This window comes from Carettochelys insculpta, chromosome 1 (assembly GCF_033958435.1).
Source record: "Carettochelys insculpta isolate YL-2023 chromosome 1, ASM3395843v1, whole genome shotgun sequence".
Lineage (NCBI taxonomy): Eukaryota > Metazoa > Chordata > Testudines > Carettochelyidae > Carettochelys > Carettochelys insculpta.
Genome location: NC_134137.1, coordinates 64,126,607 through 64,143,996, shown reverse-complemented (window position 1 = coordinate 64,143,996; position 17,390 = coordinate 64,126,607). Strand labels below are relative to the sequence as shown.

At 39.5% G+C, this 17,390-nt stretch overlaps 1 protein-coding gene across 3 annotated transcripts in view; it reads left to right on the top strand.

Annotated features, from left to right (window-relative positions):
- Positions 1–17,390, top strand: part of LRCH1 (leucine rich repeats and calponin homology domain containing 1) — a 201,603-nt gene that overhangs the window by 120,273 nt on the left and 63,940 nt on the right. For all 3 annotated transcript variants that reach the window (XR_012644535.1, XM_074988003.1, XM_074988011.1), the window contains exons 8-13: positions 3,301–3,406; positions 4,633–4,745; positions 11,355–11,422; positions 14,733–14,822; positions 14,922–14,958; positions 17,134–17,250. Coding sequence is in view for 2 of the 3 variants with exons in the window: in XM_074988003.1 (XP_074844104.1) it covers positions 3,301–3,406; positions 4,633–4,745; positions 11,355–11,422; positions 14,733–14,822; positions 14,922–14,958; positions 17,134–17,250 (531 nt within the window). In the remaining variant the exon portion in view is untranslated. The remainder of the gene's footprint in view (positions 1–3,300; positions 3,407–4,632; positions 4,746–11,354; positions 11,423–14,732; positions 14,823–14,921; positions 14,959–17,133; positions 17,251–17,390) is intronic.

Genomic DNA, 17,390 nt, shown 5'->3' with positions numbered 1-17,390 from the left:
GAAGAGCAAATGAAATGGATGAACGAAAAAGAGCACGGGAAGAAAATAGTAAAAAGAAGGGTGGGAGATAAAAGGTGGCAAATTTGATAGCAAAAGTAATGGAACATTGGGGGAAAGAAGAAAGATTAGTTGTGTAATACAGTTCCCAGTGTGTCCTGACTTTTGGACTTTATTTGGTACGTGCCTTTTTATTTCTTTGTACAATACCTGACATGTTCTTCATAATAACAGAAAGGATTATGTCATACATAGAGACATGATGAAAACTTTAATTACTTTTAATTGTTGTACAGAGAATATTGCCATTTTCTGTACCTCTTGCAAAGTGTGATTTTCATGGGAAAGAGGGTGTTTGAGGCCTTGTGTGCACCTCCCCTTGTCCCAGTCCCAAACAGGGGCTTCCCCAGGGAGCACAAGGCCAGATCTGCTTTGTTGTTCAGAATTGTGAACATGAACCAAAGGGTCAGAAGAGCCCATTTGTCCAGTCCCCACCCATTCCTTCCTTCCTTCTTTGTACACTTTGAGCTTCAAATATATTATTTGATTGGGTATTTCATCAGTCTGGCAGCCACAAGTGAAATAATGTTTGTGTAGACGCTCGCAAAGTTATTTTGAAATAACCGCCATTATTGTGAAATAACTTTGCTGTGTAGAGACACTGTATGTGTTCTCCACAGTGGGTACACAAGTGCTGTATTCAGTGCAGTGCAAGAGGGAAAAGGAGGGGGGCAGGGACTTGCACTACTGTGGGCCCCAATCCACTGACCTTCTGGAGGCAGCCTTGTCCTACTCTCCTTAATTGCGTTCAGTTTTCCCTGGGCCCCTTTCCCATGACACTTACACCTTCTCAGCCCATGTATCAAGGCCTATAGCATGGCAAATATCAAGCTGGGGCTTCTCTCCCCTTAGCCCGCCCAGCACTGCCCTGTCTAGTCAGAATCCAACTGTTCTCTGTCTGCTGAGCAGCGATTCTTATCAAGACTAACCCAGCATGGAGCCACGTGATTGGCTCCCTATGAGCCTCTCACTGGTTTGGTTTGCTCAGGCTCCCTGTGGTCTGCTTTTAACCCCCTCTTCCCAGAGTGGGGCAGTTGCCCCACAACATGGACCAGCTTATATTGGTTAGAGAGAAGTTCTCAAGCCACAAAAGGCTCTTTTATCAACTATTGGAAAGGTACTGTAGCTTGATAGCTTGGCTCTCTCACCAACACAAGTTGGTCTGAAAAAAGATAATACTTCACATACCTTGGCGCTCTCATATGAAGGCAAAAGCTTTCAAAATGTCTGCATTAGTCAATATAGATGTTTGAAATTAATGCTACAGCACCCTTAGATATATAAGATGAAAATTAGACTTCATCTTCTGCACCTTTGATGCATGCAGGTCTGTCCATGGCTTCCATTGTTAATGGAATAAAAATAGAAGTACAAATGAAGGAAATGAGATACAATATTTCACCTGTAAAAGAGCTGTGATGACTTTGTATAATTACAAAGCTGCTTTGCATAGTTCCTATTTGGCCCTATACTGTCAGGAAACACCTGGAAAAGTCAGTTACGTAATTGAAAAAAACCCAAAACCCAAGAAGACTGAATAGCCTTGGAAGGAATGATTGCAAATGAGAGGCTACATTTACCTTTTAACACTCTTTCTAAATTGTTTGCACTCTTCTAAACTGTGTAACTTTATTGATCAAAGAATTCTGTCCAAACCTCAGTTATTGCAATTTGTGATTGGGCCAATAGAACATGCTACTGTGCTACACTATTTTCTGCAGATAGTTGCTAAATTAATGAGACCTGAATCTGTGGGGCAAAATAATTTTTCTGGGCATGTTGAAAAAGCCATCTGCTTGGCAGGATTTGTCGAACTGTTGAGGAAAGTGTCTGCAAAGTGGAAAGGGGACATTACTTGCTGCTCTGCTTTAATGACTCTGAATTTATGTATTTCCTATATATGATTATTTTTATACTGTTGGATGTTCATCATAATGTGATTGGAACTGACAGCCAGGGTGCCTAGAGTTTTTAGAACAGGAGCATTTTTTAGTGTTTAAATCTATTTTTTTTTAGTGTTTAAATTTAAATAAGTAAATGTTTGCATATATATGAATATATGCATATGTATGCATATAAATATGAATATATATAAAGAATTGACAGTTAAAAACATTTGTGTGATGCTGTTATTTTACTGTTGAGCCTTATCACCAAGGCAAAGATTTTTCAGATTTCTGAATATATTGCGCAAAAATGTTTTTAATTTTTATCAAAGCAGTACGAGATAAGAAAAACCATTTAGTAGTTTTTAAAAATATTTATGGCTTTGCTAGTAAATGATTTCTTCAAAAAGAAAAGAACTTACAGTAGTTTCACTAAACTTAAGCAATATTTTACTACATATTTGAAAGAGCTTGTGCATCTGTGTGTCCATCCATCCATCTGTGAGTCCATTTGTTCAAGAACTCCTCCTATATGGTAAGACCTAGGACCACCAAATTTGGTATGCGGCTTTCTCTTAAAGCAAAGTCAGGATTTGGTTGTGCCACAACAATGGGATGTGTGTGGAACACGATTGTTTCTCATCAGACAGAAGGGGAAGGTTCTGGTAGCCGGGACAGCTATACTTCAAACTGACCACAGAGGGGCAGCAAGCAAGTGTGCCCCAGGCAACCCTGGGCCAGCCCCAGTGAGCAGCTGCTGGTTGCCCGCACTCACTTCCCTGAGCCCCCCTCTCACCTCCCAACACCCTGCCCTCCCTCTAACACCTCCTAACACCCTGCCTTGAACCCCACACCCTCTCCTCTCGTTCCTGAATCCCCACCCCAAGCCGTCCCTCACCTCTCTTCCCCCTGCCTTGAGCCCTCCACATCTCCAAGCCTGCCCTGACGCCTGCACTCCCCAGACTCCCAGCCCCTTGCCCTGCCATGTAGGACCTGAACAATGCCGGGAAAACTTTCTAGTCTTCATATAAAGATATGACTGTTTTGAGCAAATGAAGAAAAGCACAGATAGCTGTGAATCATGTTTATAAAGATAATATAGTTTCTTATTTGATTCCTTGTCATTGATGTTTAATCCAGTTTTCTCCATTTTTATGCATACAGCAGGATATAATTTTAATAAAAATAACTGAATTGTGAATGTAGTATTCATGAGCCAAAAGTATGGGGACACAGCCTCCCTCCCATAAGTTATTATTTAATCTTTTACAAATTTGAATTGATAATTATTTTCAAGTGATATTTCAGTCTTGGTTTGATGTTTAAATTAATACTTTTTGTGTTTGTTTCTTCTCAGCCCTCTGATGAGGATACTATCAGCCTTAATGTGCCAATGTCAAACATTATGGAAGAAGACCAGGTGATAAAGGAAGATTCAGGTCACCGCAGAAACCTAGTACAAGGTCGGAACGTAAATAAGAAAAAGTTAACGATAATAGAAATTCTATATGTAATACTATTCTATATGTAATGCCGAGTGCAAAAAACTTCCCAACCTCCAAGTTTCTACTAACAACATGCTTAACCTGTTCTTTTAGTTTAGCACGATTTTTCCTGGAAAATGTGTGAAGCACCTTTAATTTTGTACTTCTGAGAATAATTACTTAGATCCAGAACCAAAGAGGCACTTAGGTGCCTAAGCCCCAGAGTCAGGTTCCTGCTATCTCACTCTGTGCCTGGATACCTATCTCTTGCCTAAGCCCCAGAGTGATCCGTAAGCCAGAGGAAGGCAGGCATTTGTCTACTGAACTCACATACATAGCCTGATACTATAGGCATGCTCAGAGGCTGCCTGCTGGATAGGGTGCCATTCAAAATTTGGTCACCAGAGAATGAGGACAAGGAAAGCAGTAGTGGTGGTGCACACCATTATGCGTTTAGCCTATTAGTTGGAGCAGTCACCTGGGATGAGAGACACCCAGGGTCAGTTCAGTTCTCTCCTCAGTCAGAGATTTGGAGCAAGGAATTAAGTGAGGTCTCCCACACTCCACAGGGAGAGTGCTCTGACCACAAGACTATGGCATATTCTGGTGTGGTGCTCGCTCAGTCATTCCTGTTGAAGCCATTCTGCCGTGTTGTTTAGCCTGATGATTAGAGCACCCACCTTGGATGTGGGAATACAAGTAGTAGCTCAGATATCCATTTTTTAGATTAACCAAAAATGTACACGCATACGGCCAATGTTCAAACCACGGAGCTATCCCTCCCCTACACCCCCAGTTTGTGTATCTTAATTTTTGTATTGTTAGTGGCATATTTTGCATTTTAAATTGACTGCTTTCTATGAGTCACAGTCTTCTCTCTCATGGTATAGTTTGGGAGTAATTAACTGACATGAGAAGAGTTGCTCCTGAATTTCACTTGAGAGATCAGAATCGGGTTGTTTTCACAGTATAAAATAAATTCGCATTAAAAGTAAAATGTCTGTGCTTTATTATTAGTGGTCCACTGTAGCACAAGTTTTATTCTCTGTATTATTCTTGTACCTTTTGAATTTCATTTTAATTTGGCCCTACTAAATTTAGAAGGTTACTAAGGTGCCACTGATTTAAACACAAAGTTGAAAAAGCTGAGTCAGAAATAATTTTGTATCTTTTTTGGGTCTTCTATTCTCATTTCTCGTTAGTAGAATTTCATCAGGGACCTTCTGACATGATTCCCAATGATAAGTCAAGAGAATCAGGAAACGAGTTTGCTGAAGGATCACATCCCCTGAGTACTGAATTTATGAACTACATAAAGGCAAGTTAGTGATTAATTTTAAAGGATAAAACCTCATGACTACCTTCATAGCAAGGGGAAATGATAAACTACTGGCACATTGCTGTCAATAAGAGAAGTGCAACTGATATTCATCCTCATCAGTTCAGAGCCATAGAGTACAGACAGATTAATCATAACTGTAATTTTAAAGCTGTACGGTCAAGTTACCCATAACTCTTTTCTCAACCTTTGTGAAAGGCATTTCTCCCACTCCTTCAATTTGGTCATTTGTAGGGCCCTGCATGGACAAAAAATTGGTATTTGCCTCTACATCTGCAAAAATGATCCACTGATACTCATATGCACATATGTGGTTGTGGATACCCATTGATATAAAGTGTATATTAGCAAATTTGCAGGGTTTTAAATACAAAATGTATATCCGCATCAGCAAAAATGAGCCATGGATATCCACATTCATTTATTTGCAGGGCTCTAGTTACTTGTCTTGTTTTTGTTTTGTTTTGTTTAACCAGCAGATTTGCTCATCAGTGGAAGTTTACATTTTAATGCAACTTCAGGTCCCTAGGCATATTCCACTCGTGGTACACATTTACTTCATGCACCTGAGACCTCGCAGGCACATGAAGACTTGGGCTGAAGAATTTGCTAGTAGTGCCTGCTGGATCCTGTTTGCACCCTGGCATTCCTCATTTCAGTACTGAGATTATACCAAGAGGCATGGAGTCTAGTTCCTTACCACCCTGTGGTCTGAGCTTGGGATGGGGGTCTAGGCAGGAAGGGGCTGGAGTTATGGGGTTCTAGCCAAGAAAGTGCTGGCAGTGGGGATCTGGGCAGGAGAGGGCTGGGGGTGCAGGGGTCTGATGATTCAAAAGGGGGAATGGGAGTCAACTGGGGTTGGGAGACCTGGGCGGGAGGGGTGGCACAGGAGAGGGAGGGGGTGCAGGGACTGGCCATGGGAACAGCAGTGGGGAGCTGCTCACTGGCTCCATGCTCCTCCCCCAGCTGGTGCCCTCCTGTGCTCCCATGGGCTGAAATCTGGAACGATCTCACAGGTGTGGGGAGAATAGAGGGGCACTGTGGGGCTGGAGCACCAGCATGGGCTCTCTGCTGTAGAAGGGTGGGGGTAGCCCTGAGCCTCAAACATCACAGCCCATTTGCAAGCTAGGTGGACTGCAGTTTCAGAACCATGGGTTTAATGAAATACATAGAAAACCCTAGGATTTTTCTCAACAGAAACTTGGGAATTTTGTTCATTGTTAATTCTCTTGTATATTGTAGTGACTTATATGAGAACTAAGTTGGCTTTACACTATGTGCAATATCAGTCACTTTACCCCATTTGCTGTTTTCATGGGAAGTTGGTTAATATTTGTGGAAAATATTACTTTTATCGCTGCCATGGTTAATGAACACTTTGGCTGTGAGCTATGTTGTGTCCAGCTGTGTAAATCGCATCTGCCAAGGGAATGCTTCACAGTTCTGCTTTCAGAATTGTTTGCTGACTTTTCTTAAGTTGCTGTGTTATTCCTCTGTGTAGATTTCTGAACTGTGTGTTCTCCATTTTCATTATCCTCTGCTCCCTTTTTTATTGTGGCATTCAATCATTGCACCAGGCCCGAATAATGACTTTCTGATAAAGCTGCAGTAAAATCCATATAAATGATCCATACATCATTCATAAGTACAGGCACATGGTAATTCATGAATTTCAGTTGGTTTATTATGTGATGTGATTTTTCGATAGATTTAATAACATCTCGTAATAGTAGGATTTCTGTGAACTTTTTTATGCCAAGGTTTGAACAGTATTCATTTTCACCTGAGAAGTTGTTTGCTGGCCAGTTTTGCCAACTACTTTTATGGACAAGTGTACGCCAAGAAGTTGCATTTTGCAGTAGCATTGTGGTTGGGTGGGTAGGTTTTTTATAGTTTTTAAAGTCAAAAGGGATCATTTGTTCATCTCATCTGGATAGCGTTTGTGCCAATTTGTACCTTTTCATAGAGATGTTTTCTAAACAGTGTGAAGTGATCACGTGCACTTGCCATTCATTGATGAGAGAAGAACGTTAGATGACTCCCGTGGAGAGAATAGAAGGGGTTTCCCAACCTCTGAGAAGGGGAGGAAAAGAACTTCTAGGTGCTCTAAAAGGCTTGTCTTTTTGCATTCCATCACCCATTTTCAGTAGCACAACTCTTGCAGGTGCCTTTCTGCCAATAGCAGGGTCTCCCTAATTGTTTTGCAGTAGCAGCCATCATGGGCGTATACATTTAAAAACTGTGTTTAAAAATTCCCAGACGTTCTTAGCTCTCACTGACATCTGCAAAAGAAAATATAAACATCACATCCCTGATATTAATTGTGGCAGATACGTACGCTTCTAGGGTGATTTAAGATATCTGAAAAGTTCAGTACATTCAGGTTGTGTGTTACATTATTACTTACTGGATATATACACAGCCTGTATTATAATTAAATGTGACAAGTGTTTACAGCTGGGATGTTCTCTGATAACTATTAAAATGATTTTTTTCTAAACACTGGGTGTCGTCTCTTGGAAGGAGGATCAGTGAAACTAAAAGTTTTATTTTGCGTTGGTTTGCATTTTTCATTTAAAAACATTTCGAAATAAATTACTTTCTTTGCATTTTGTTCAAAAATTTTTATGCAAAAAAAATTCACCCACCTCTAATATACAGTTATATAATGCTTTCCCTCTTCAAAGCATTTTACAACCATCACCTAATTAATCTTGACATATTTTTCTATGAGGAGAAGATAATTATTATCCCTGCCTGACATATGGACACATGGGCATAGAGAAGTTAGCGGAAACATTTTTCTCTTGAGAATCAATGTATGGGAGTATCTGCCTTCTCCTTCCCTACACTGGAACTTCCATCAGAAGCTGCCATTAAATGCCTGCTGTGTGTTACATTTTCTGCCTCCCAAAGTGTGCTCCTGGATTACTGGCTATTCCCACGACAGTGCCCTCAGCCTGGCTATAATCTAGTATGTTCAGCACCTCATTGAACAAAACTTAGTTCGGTAGTGTAGAGGTGCTTTTAAAATTTTTCAGAATGGGAAAAATATGACAGATTGAACCGCTCTTGTCTGGCAACATCCATAATCCATCAGAATTTTAGTTAGCTGAATGACCATTTGTCATAGGTGTGGCCAAGTTTCCCGTGGTCCTATGAAGTTTGTTCACAGCCACCTGTCCTGGCTCTTAGTGTTCTGTGCCGTTATTTAGCTGTAATTTACCTCTAAATATCTTCTAAGAACCCAGTAAGCAGTGGAAGCATTGGTAATGTGCTAGACATTATCCCATGGTCCAGCAAATTCTCTCTTTCAGCACCAGTCAGGTACTAAGCATACCAGACTAGAAAAGTTCAATGTACATTTTGATATCTTCTTGATTTTAATGAGGTGAGTTTAGCAAATGTGCTTGAGCTAAAAGTACATAATGATCTTAAGGGTCATAGAGGTAATCTAAATATGAATAAATGTTATGATGTTGCAAAAAAAAGCAAACATCACTTTAATATAATATATGGAGATACATCTCTTATGGACCTTAGGAGGACATCGAGTCCAGTCCCCTGCTCTCTTGGCAGGACCAAGCACCATCCCTGACAGATTTTTTTTCAGTTTTAATCTGTTTGCCCCAGACCCCTGAATGGCCTCCTCAAGGACTGAGCTCACAACCCTGGGTTTAGCAGGCCAATGCTCAAACCGCTGAGCTATCCCACACCGCCTTTTGGGATGTATTATTAGGAGTGTCGTAAGCAAGACACAAGAAGTAATTCTTCTGCTTGACTCTGTGTGCCGATTAGGCCTCAACTAGAGTATTGTGCTAAACTAGAGTATTGGCCACCGCATTTCAAGAAATATGTGGGAAAAATAGGATAAGGTCCAGAGAAGAGCAACAAAAATGATTAAAAGGTTAGAAAACATGACCTATCAGGAACAAATGGAAGCATTAGGATTGTATAGCTTGGACAGAAGACTGACAGGCTACTTGATAGCAAGTTTCAAGTACCTAGAGGGGTGTTAGAAGGAGGAGGGAAGGTAAGACAAGAAGCAATGGGTTTAATATGCAGCAAGAGAGGTTTAAGATGGACGGTAGGAAAAACTTCCCAATGGTCAGGGTGGTTAAGCCCTGGAATAAATTTCCTCTGGAGATTGTGGGATCTCTATCACTGGAGATATTTAACAAGTTAAACACCAGTCAGGGATGATCTAAAAGGTCCTGCTGTGAGTGCAGGAATCTGTACTCAATGACCTCTTGATGTGTCTTCTAGTTCTAATAATCTATGATTCTGAGGTACATGGGTTCAAGCAGATGGAGAGTTGAGGCTAGGCCTTTTCCTTGTTGAACTGTAAGAGTCTGAATGTGTTGGGATCTTTAGTTCGCACTGGAGATGTCATATATTTTCTCAAGATGTATTTTGGGATAGTGGTAGATTTTAAGACTAGTATAAATTATTGAAGCATATCCACAGAAGGGTATGCACCAGTTTGTCTAAATCGGTTTAAAACATAACTTTGTTAAATGGTAAAACCTACAGTATGCCAGGCCTTAGTTTTAATGGGTTTGGGAGAATTTTATAGTTGAGATTTGGTCCTAATTTTTGTACTTTATAATTTAATTTCTGTCCATATGTCCAAAGCTTCAGATAATCATATTTTAAAATTAATTAACATAAAAATAATTAATTCAGTGTGGCATATATGGGGCAGACAGAGGTTATTTTCATTTTTACAGAAAATACCTGTGCACTTCTACTGGAGAAAGCAAACGCTTCTTTATTCATTTAATGAAAAATAATATGAAAAGAATGGCCTGATTCATTTTATTAGAGACTGACTTTGGAAATAAAGCCATATTTTATGATGAGGAGTGGAAAAGAAGCGAGGGCACAATTCAGTGATACATCTAGCAGAATCAGATGGCATTTACTGAGATGGATGTGCCAAACACATGGCACTGAAAATAGTTAGCCCTTTTGTCTGTTCCTCGTTCCCTGCCAGTGCAAGTGCACATCCGTTCAGAGGGCTTCCGTCTTGTCTGGCAGTTGAATTACTTCAGTGTTTCTCCATGTTGCAGATGAAAGTAAAAGCAAAGGCATAAAGTGGCAAAGAGAAATACATGTGTCAGGTACACCTTTTTGCGGGTATTAACCAGCAGTTCATAATTGTGGAGGCACCTGATAGTTAAATTCACAGTTGGAGTTCTGTTATAAAATGGGGTTAGAATGAGGCATGCATTCTTGGGGTTCTTTCCTCCTAAAAGTAGGTGAAAAATTGGTGTGCAATTTCTCAGTTTGTTCTTAAGAATTTTCTATGAGGTATGTAATTTTTCTTTTAATAATTTCTAACAGGAAGCCTTTGAATTAAAGTTCTGGCTAAAATGTATCATTGGCAGATATACTTTCATTGTTAACTGATACGGCTTTGAAGTATTATTTGTCTGTACAAAACTTAGCAGAAAGGTGAATCCTGAGAAGATCTGATTCTTTTTTTAAATTGGATTTAGTACGTTTTGTAGCCATTATTCACATCATAACTGAAAGTATATGCATTGTGTGCCATAATTGTATTGGAAGGGGCTGAGCAGGTGCAGACTTACTTTGCTGACCAGCCCATGTATTAGGAGGATGGGTGCAAACTAGTCATACTGACCTATGGAGGTTTTGGGAACATTACTCTGGTTGATGTGTTCTGGGCACATGTAATTTTGATAGGATAATGGAGAGTTAGATCAGCATGCACAAAGCCCAGTGGACAAGGAGTAAACACACACAAACTCCCACCATGAGGTGCTGCACTTATGCCTGAGAGTGTGCCTTTCATCATAAAAATGTATCTGTGACAAATATTCTCTTGCCGGACTTCAAACACCTACCCCATTGATCCACGTCATTCATATATTGCCATTCCTCAAATACACATGAAAAAAAACCCTAGAAAATTAAAGCAGGAAAAACTTTGACACATTCAGGATTGCTGTGCATGTCTGACGCATGCATGAAAACAAAGAAATGAGAAGCTGTTACCTAACAGTTACTTATTCTGTCTTTCTCCACCCTGAACCATTATCACAGCTACTGTACAAAACAGATCATGCATCCCCAGCAACAAAGTGCATTTTTATGTATTAGTCTGTCTTTAAATAGTGATAAAATTCCCCTCCCTCATATGCCAGTTTAACACCAGTATAAGTCCATTGATTTCAGTGGTCATTCCTGATTTGCTGTAGTGTAAATGAGAGGAGAATTAGGCTCATGTTTAATTCATGCAATTTTTGCATATGTCCCAAAGATATGAGATAAACTGGGGGCATTCAGTACTTAATTCTCATGTTGGTTGGCTTATTTTTGTATTTAAACGAGGTTAGACTTTGTCCTCAATAAAATGTGACAATTTAGTAAAATTTGGTGCAATCAGTGTCTTAAAATGGGGGTGGAGAAATATCATTGAAGCAGAGGCCTTAGATTGCTTCAATTAGCCACTCTAAATTAATAAGTGAACTAGGTCAGTGCTGAGTCCAAAGAGGAAACTTATTATCTGTCATCTTAATGGCAAATTTCTGTTCTAATATTCAGTATAATGTCTCTTCACAGGGCAGAGAAGCAAAATGTGATGAATTATTGAGAATAGAAGAGGACATACACTGGCAAACAGAAGGAATGTAAGTATTCATTTATGTACATAATGAAACAATATTAGCTGTAACTTTTAAATAACCAAAATTTATTTTGTAGCTTCAAGAACAAGAAGAAGTCTTGTGGCACCGTATAGGCTAACAAATATTTTGGAGCATAAGCTTTCGTGGGCAAAGACCCGCTTCATCAGATGCCACCCCCCACCACTCATGCATCTGGTGAAGCGGGTCTTTGCCCACGAAAGCTTATGCTCCAAAATATTTGTTAGCCTATAAGGTGCCACAAGACTTCTTGTTCTCAAAATTTATTTTGCCTTTTCGGTATTTCCTAACCAGTTTATTATTACATACACAGCAAAGCATGACATTTATATACAGTTTGTCTGCATTTTGCTATTTGTAGTGTATGAAGAGTGAAAAATTATATTAAAATCAGAATATGTGTATGTACCTAATTCTATAATGTATTATCTAAGGGAAGCACAAATATTTTTAGCTAGATACGATCATTAAATCTGCTAATAATATTTGTTAATATTTAGGGACAAAGTTTGAAAAAATGTTATAATTTTATTGGAAGAGTGCTAAAACATGGGAGGAGGCGTGTGTGTGTGTGTTTGTTCACAAAAGGGATTTCAAGACTGGTGCTGACAAACCTAAGTTGATGAGGGGTCTCAAAGTGGATGATTTGGCATGAAATTAACCTGTTAATTGAATTTTTTGTTAAGTAAAAGAGTAGTGTTCACTGCTGGTTTGCTAAATTATCAGTAGTTGTCAAAAGAATAAAGAAATATTTGATTCTTTTAAAGCTTTTAAAAGTTTCAGAAACATTGAAAACTAAGGGGAAAAATAGTATCTAAAGAATTGCCCTATACTAGAACAATAAACTTCATAAGTCTAGTCAAAGAATTGTTGGTAATTACAAAATAAATTATTTCAGCTTTAGGAGTCAGGCTGTTTAAACGGATTGAAATGAATGATGGGAGAATAACTATTTACCTCATTCTGTAGGGAAGGGGTCAGTGTTGGAGAAGTCTTCTAAACTGGCTTCCTAATTTTTGTATGAAAATTTCCAAACCCAATATGAGCATATTAATATGAACAAAAACAGGCATTTGTGATACAGTTTTAATAGACAGTTTGAAAATATTTCCCATTGATTGAAATACTTTCTCCTTTGTTGCTCACTGTGGCCGTGGCTACACTAGCCCCCATCTTTCGAAAAGGGGATGGTAATGAGCCACTTCGGCAGATGTCAATGAGACGCTGTCATGAATATGCAGCACATCATTAGCATAATAGTGTCTGCACGCATTTTGAAAGTGCCGCTTTCGAAACACATGCTGCCGGTATAGACAGGGGCCCTTTGAAAGGACCCTCCAGACTTCAAAAGCCTCTTCTTCCCATTTGGTTTTGGAGTGAGGCTGTCTGCAGAAATGATCCATGGATATAAATCAGGTACCTGTGGATTTGTATTGCTCTAATAATAGAAGTATAGAAGGTGTAGATGAAGACAACATATTTAATCCAGCCTTCTAGTTGTACAGAACTGTTCCCTATAATGTTTTGTTTAGGGATGTGTCTAAAGAAGGATATAGGACCTATTCTGTACTTATCCCATTGGGAGTAGGAACAGGCCTTTTGTGAATGAACAAAGGATCCGTTTTTGTTTTTTATTGTTTGTGAATCACTTTGCAAATTTCCCCTTTTAGTGCAGAAGATGAATGTACTTTAGCTCTTGTTGAACAGTTGGTTACAGAATTGTTGGTTGGTTGAATGGGGTAAGGTAGACATTTTTGCTTTGTTAAAATTTTAACATCACCAGTTAGAAACATTTATTATTTCTGGATATAGAAATTCAGTATTCAGTGTGACATTGCTCCTGCACCTCACCTGAGGAAGGCTCTTTTAATTGGAAACAATGTATTTATATTTAAAATAATCCTTAGTTTAAAAAGGTATGAATTTAAAATAGTAGTGAAGAGGTTTCTGATCGCAGCCTTATGCATAATTCTGTTTGTCACATAATAATTCAGTGTCATAGCCCATAACACCTCATATCTCCTTTCCTCTTCCAAAGGCCAAGCATTTAAAAATGTGAAGGATTGCTGTTTCAATATTTCAGTTTAGCTGGTTTTCTTATTCTGAATGTACTTTATGAAGTAAATACATTTGCACTACTTAATTGTTTGTGAATATTCAGAGGGGCTGTTATTTCAAATACTGCTTTTAAAGAGAGCCAGTCATGCCATATATATATAGAGGACCTGTAAAAACAAATATAGAAGCTTTTTCTTTGTAGTTCTACGATTTGCTTAGCTACATGGCTGTAGTCTGAAGAGTAAAGAGCGAGGTGCTCTAATTTCTGAGTTGGTATTTTGCTATTTATGACAGTCCCAACCCTCTTCTAAAGAATAAAGGAAACTAGTATTCAGTTGGGTGTGCATGTGTAAGGTTGGTTAATAATTCATATAACCTACTGCATAAGGCTTAATATTGAATTCTTGTATGTGGCTACTGTAATGAGTAGTGTGTACACTCATCCCTCGTTAAACTTTACTTACGAGTACTCACTAAACTGAGGGACCCATATACCTACCTTTGTTCACTAGATAGGTGAACTCCCCCCACTAATATGAGCCTTACCCCGCAGACCCAACCCGCAACAGCCTGAATTCATGCCACTCCCCTGCCCTGCTGGCCCCACAGGCCCAACCCGCCACAGCCTGAAACCCTGCCAGCCTCACAGGCCCAAACTTCTGCAGTCTTAACCCCCTCACCTGCCCCACGGACTCAACTTGCCGCAGCCTGAAACCACCCTACAACCCCCCCCACCACAGCCTTTAACACGCTGCCCTCTCCATGGACCCAACCTACCCCAGCCGTAACCCCCCCCCACCCGACCCTACGGACCCAATCTGCCACCAGGTTTTAACCCTCCCTCTCTCTCGTGGCCCCAGACTGCCCCCAGCCTTTAACCCTCCCCAACCCCCCATCCTCAAACCCAAGGTTCACTTACCTATCAAAAGGAGCACCACATGCTGCCCTTCCTTTGCTGATTTACAAGCACTTGGAACCAATCAGAGACTTTTACATCTATTTTAATGGGAATTTAGTGTCCCTCTTACAAGTTTTCGCCTATGAGCAGAAAGTTGGGAACCGATTGTGCTCGTATAGCAAGTGATGAGTTTAGTTGTGTAGGTGTACACAACTGAACAGGTTCGAAGAAATCCATGTTTAGTGATATTTAATATACTCATTTTAAAAATCTGAATACTTAATAGAATGTTCATCAAAGACATACCCCAGTGGATTGTTTTTATCTCAAACTTCACAGATTAAGTGCAGATATTACGGAGGACACTGGTGTGAATCTTTATCCTGTAGAACCGTCAACAGATTTAGAATTGCAGGAGTCTACAGTAAAGTGAGTCTACCCCCCACCCTGAAAATAATGGATTTGCTAAGTTTCATTTTAAAAATTCTTTAAAATTTAATGTGTTGTGTTTTGTATATCCACGTACAGTGGCCAAATGCAGATGGAGGAATTTCCCGTCTATCAGGTAGGCTGTCGCTATATTACATAATATCCAAGAGAGAGCCTGAAAATAAATAAATAAATACATTAGTTATTGGGCCCGTAAATAAACAGAATTTACAGGTGTGTGTGTGTATATGTATATGTATATGTGTGTGTGTGTGTGTGTGTGTGTATATATATATACACACACACACAGAGAGAGAGAGAGAGAGAGAGAGAGAGAGAGAGAGATTGATTTAATGAGTTTTAATCTCAGCAGTCCTTTACCTTCGTTATGATGACTACACTTGCTGCAGTCAGTTCTGCCGGCATCTGTCTCATTGTTCCAAATACTTCAGGTATTGTAATGGCTGTAACACTTCACAGAGTCTATAGCCCTTTGCTGAATTCACTCCTATTTGTTTTTCTTTCATATCCCATGCTTTGTAGTGCTGGAAAACTAGAATGTAGCCCAGGAGCCCTGGACCCCATCTCTGGGGCAGAAAAAGATCTATGTAATAATGTAATCCTTGACACTGTCACGAAAAATCTGCATTTGGAAACCCATTTTATCTGGTACAGCTTTTGCCCCCATATGGCTGTTGCACAAATGTATAAAAACTGTTCCGAAGATTTAAAGAGAAAAGTCTCTAAAAATTATTTTATTGTATTATTTTATTTGCTTTGGTCCACACTGAGGGCAAAACAATGCTAGCTAAAACTAGTCTCCTGATGTGGTCTCTTTACACTAAGATTCAGTGGACCCATCACCACGACAGTGCACTCAGAGGTGGCTTGTAGAGCTGGGGTCTAGATAGGGTAACTTTGTACATAAGTCTAAACAAAACTGTATTCTCACCGTTTATTGCTATTGCATAAGAGTGATAGCTTCCTATATGTGAGTATCAAATCAGTTAAATTTCCACTTGGCATTGTCTCCGATATTTTCCTCCTTGTGTCTTCATCTTAGCTGACACTTGGTAGTGCTTTTGCTAAGTTTTAGTGTATGCCATTGCCTTGGGAGGGATATCAGAGAATACCCAAGCAATAGATTCTTATACATTCTTATACATTGTTTCCTTCATTTGATAAGTGTGCATACATGAGTCATAATAGACTTAGTATTTATTTATTGTTCATGTGCTTAAAAATGAATCTTTTTGATGACTGAATGATATATATCTTCAGACTCACCAGGGTTTCTCCACTGGTGTGAGGTGAAATCCAAGTCAATATTCAAAATTTGTTACTGTGTATCTGGTGTCATTTCATGCCAGGATAGTACCAGTCCTTTGCAGGCCTTTTAGCATACTGCTTTACACATAATCACGCCAAATAATATGAAGATGAAGTGTTATATACTACATATAACATCCAGTAATAGCATTAGAAACATTATTTACATTTGTGTTTTTACACATTACACTATTTTACATTTATATAATATGATTCATTGTTAACTTTCTCAAAGCAGACTATTAAACCAAAGAATTATTTCCTGCAAAACATTGTTGCTGTAGTAATGCAAAATTTTAATGTGACTTTGATTTGGAACTTAGTTTAATGTTTGTTGCTTACTATGGCTGTGTCTACACGTGCCCCAGACTTCGAAATGGCCATGCACATGGCCATTTCGAAGTTTACTAATGAAGCGCTGAAATGCATATTCAGCGCTTCATTAGCATGCGGGCGGCAGCCGCGCTTCGAAATTGACGCTCCTTGCCGCCGCGCGGCGCGTCCAGACGGGGCTCCTTTTCGAAAGGACGCCGCCTACTTCGAAGTCCCCTTATTCCCATGAGCTCATCCCATGAGCTTCGAAGTAGGCGGCGTCCTTTCGAAAAGTAGGAGCGTCAATTTCGAAGCGCGGCTGCCGCCCGCATGCTAATGAAGCGCTGAATATGCATTTCAGCGCTTCATTAGTAAACTTCGAACTGGCCATTTTGAAGTTTGGGGCACGTGTAGACACAGCCTATATGATTCATATCCAGCCCAGCGAACTCTGAGGAGCACAGCATTATTTGTTAAATTATTCAGGCATTTAAAATCATCTGTTGGTAAGCACTGGCACTGTCTGTCTTCATATTTTTACATATTCATGTCCACTGTTGGATTGTTCTTCACAGTATTTATACTTGTAAGAATGTATTAAGCAAAAGGTAGCCATTTATTCCTAATTCCCAGTAGTGTCCCTAAGTCTCAACAGATGTGTACATTACAGAATGAAAATGCTGAGGAGGAACTAGAATTTCAGAAGAGAAGAGACTTGATTATAGAGAAAACCAAGACGCAGGCGAAAATAGCACATGAGCAGGATGAGAAGCAACTACTGAGTCAGGTACGGAGGCCTGGATGCGGTATATTTGTCTAGTCTTGGAACCTCTTGAAAAGGGATTCCAAAGAATAATTCTTCTAAAAATTTGTGAAAGGTAAGGGAAAAAGTAAGTTTAAGTAATAGGTAAGTGTTATTTACTCTTT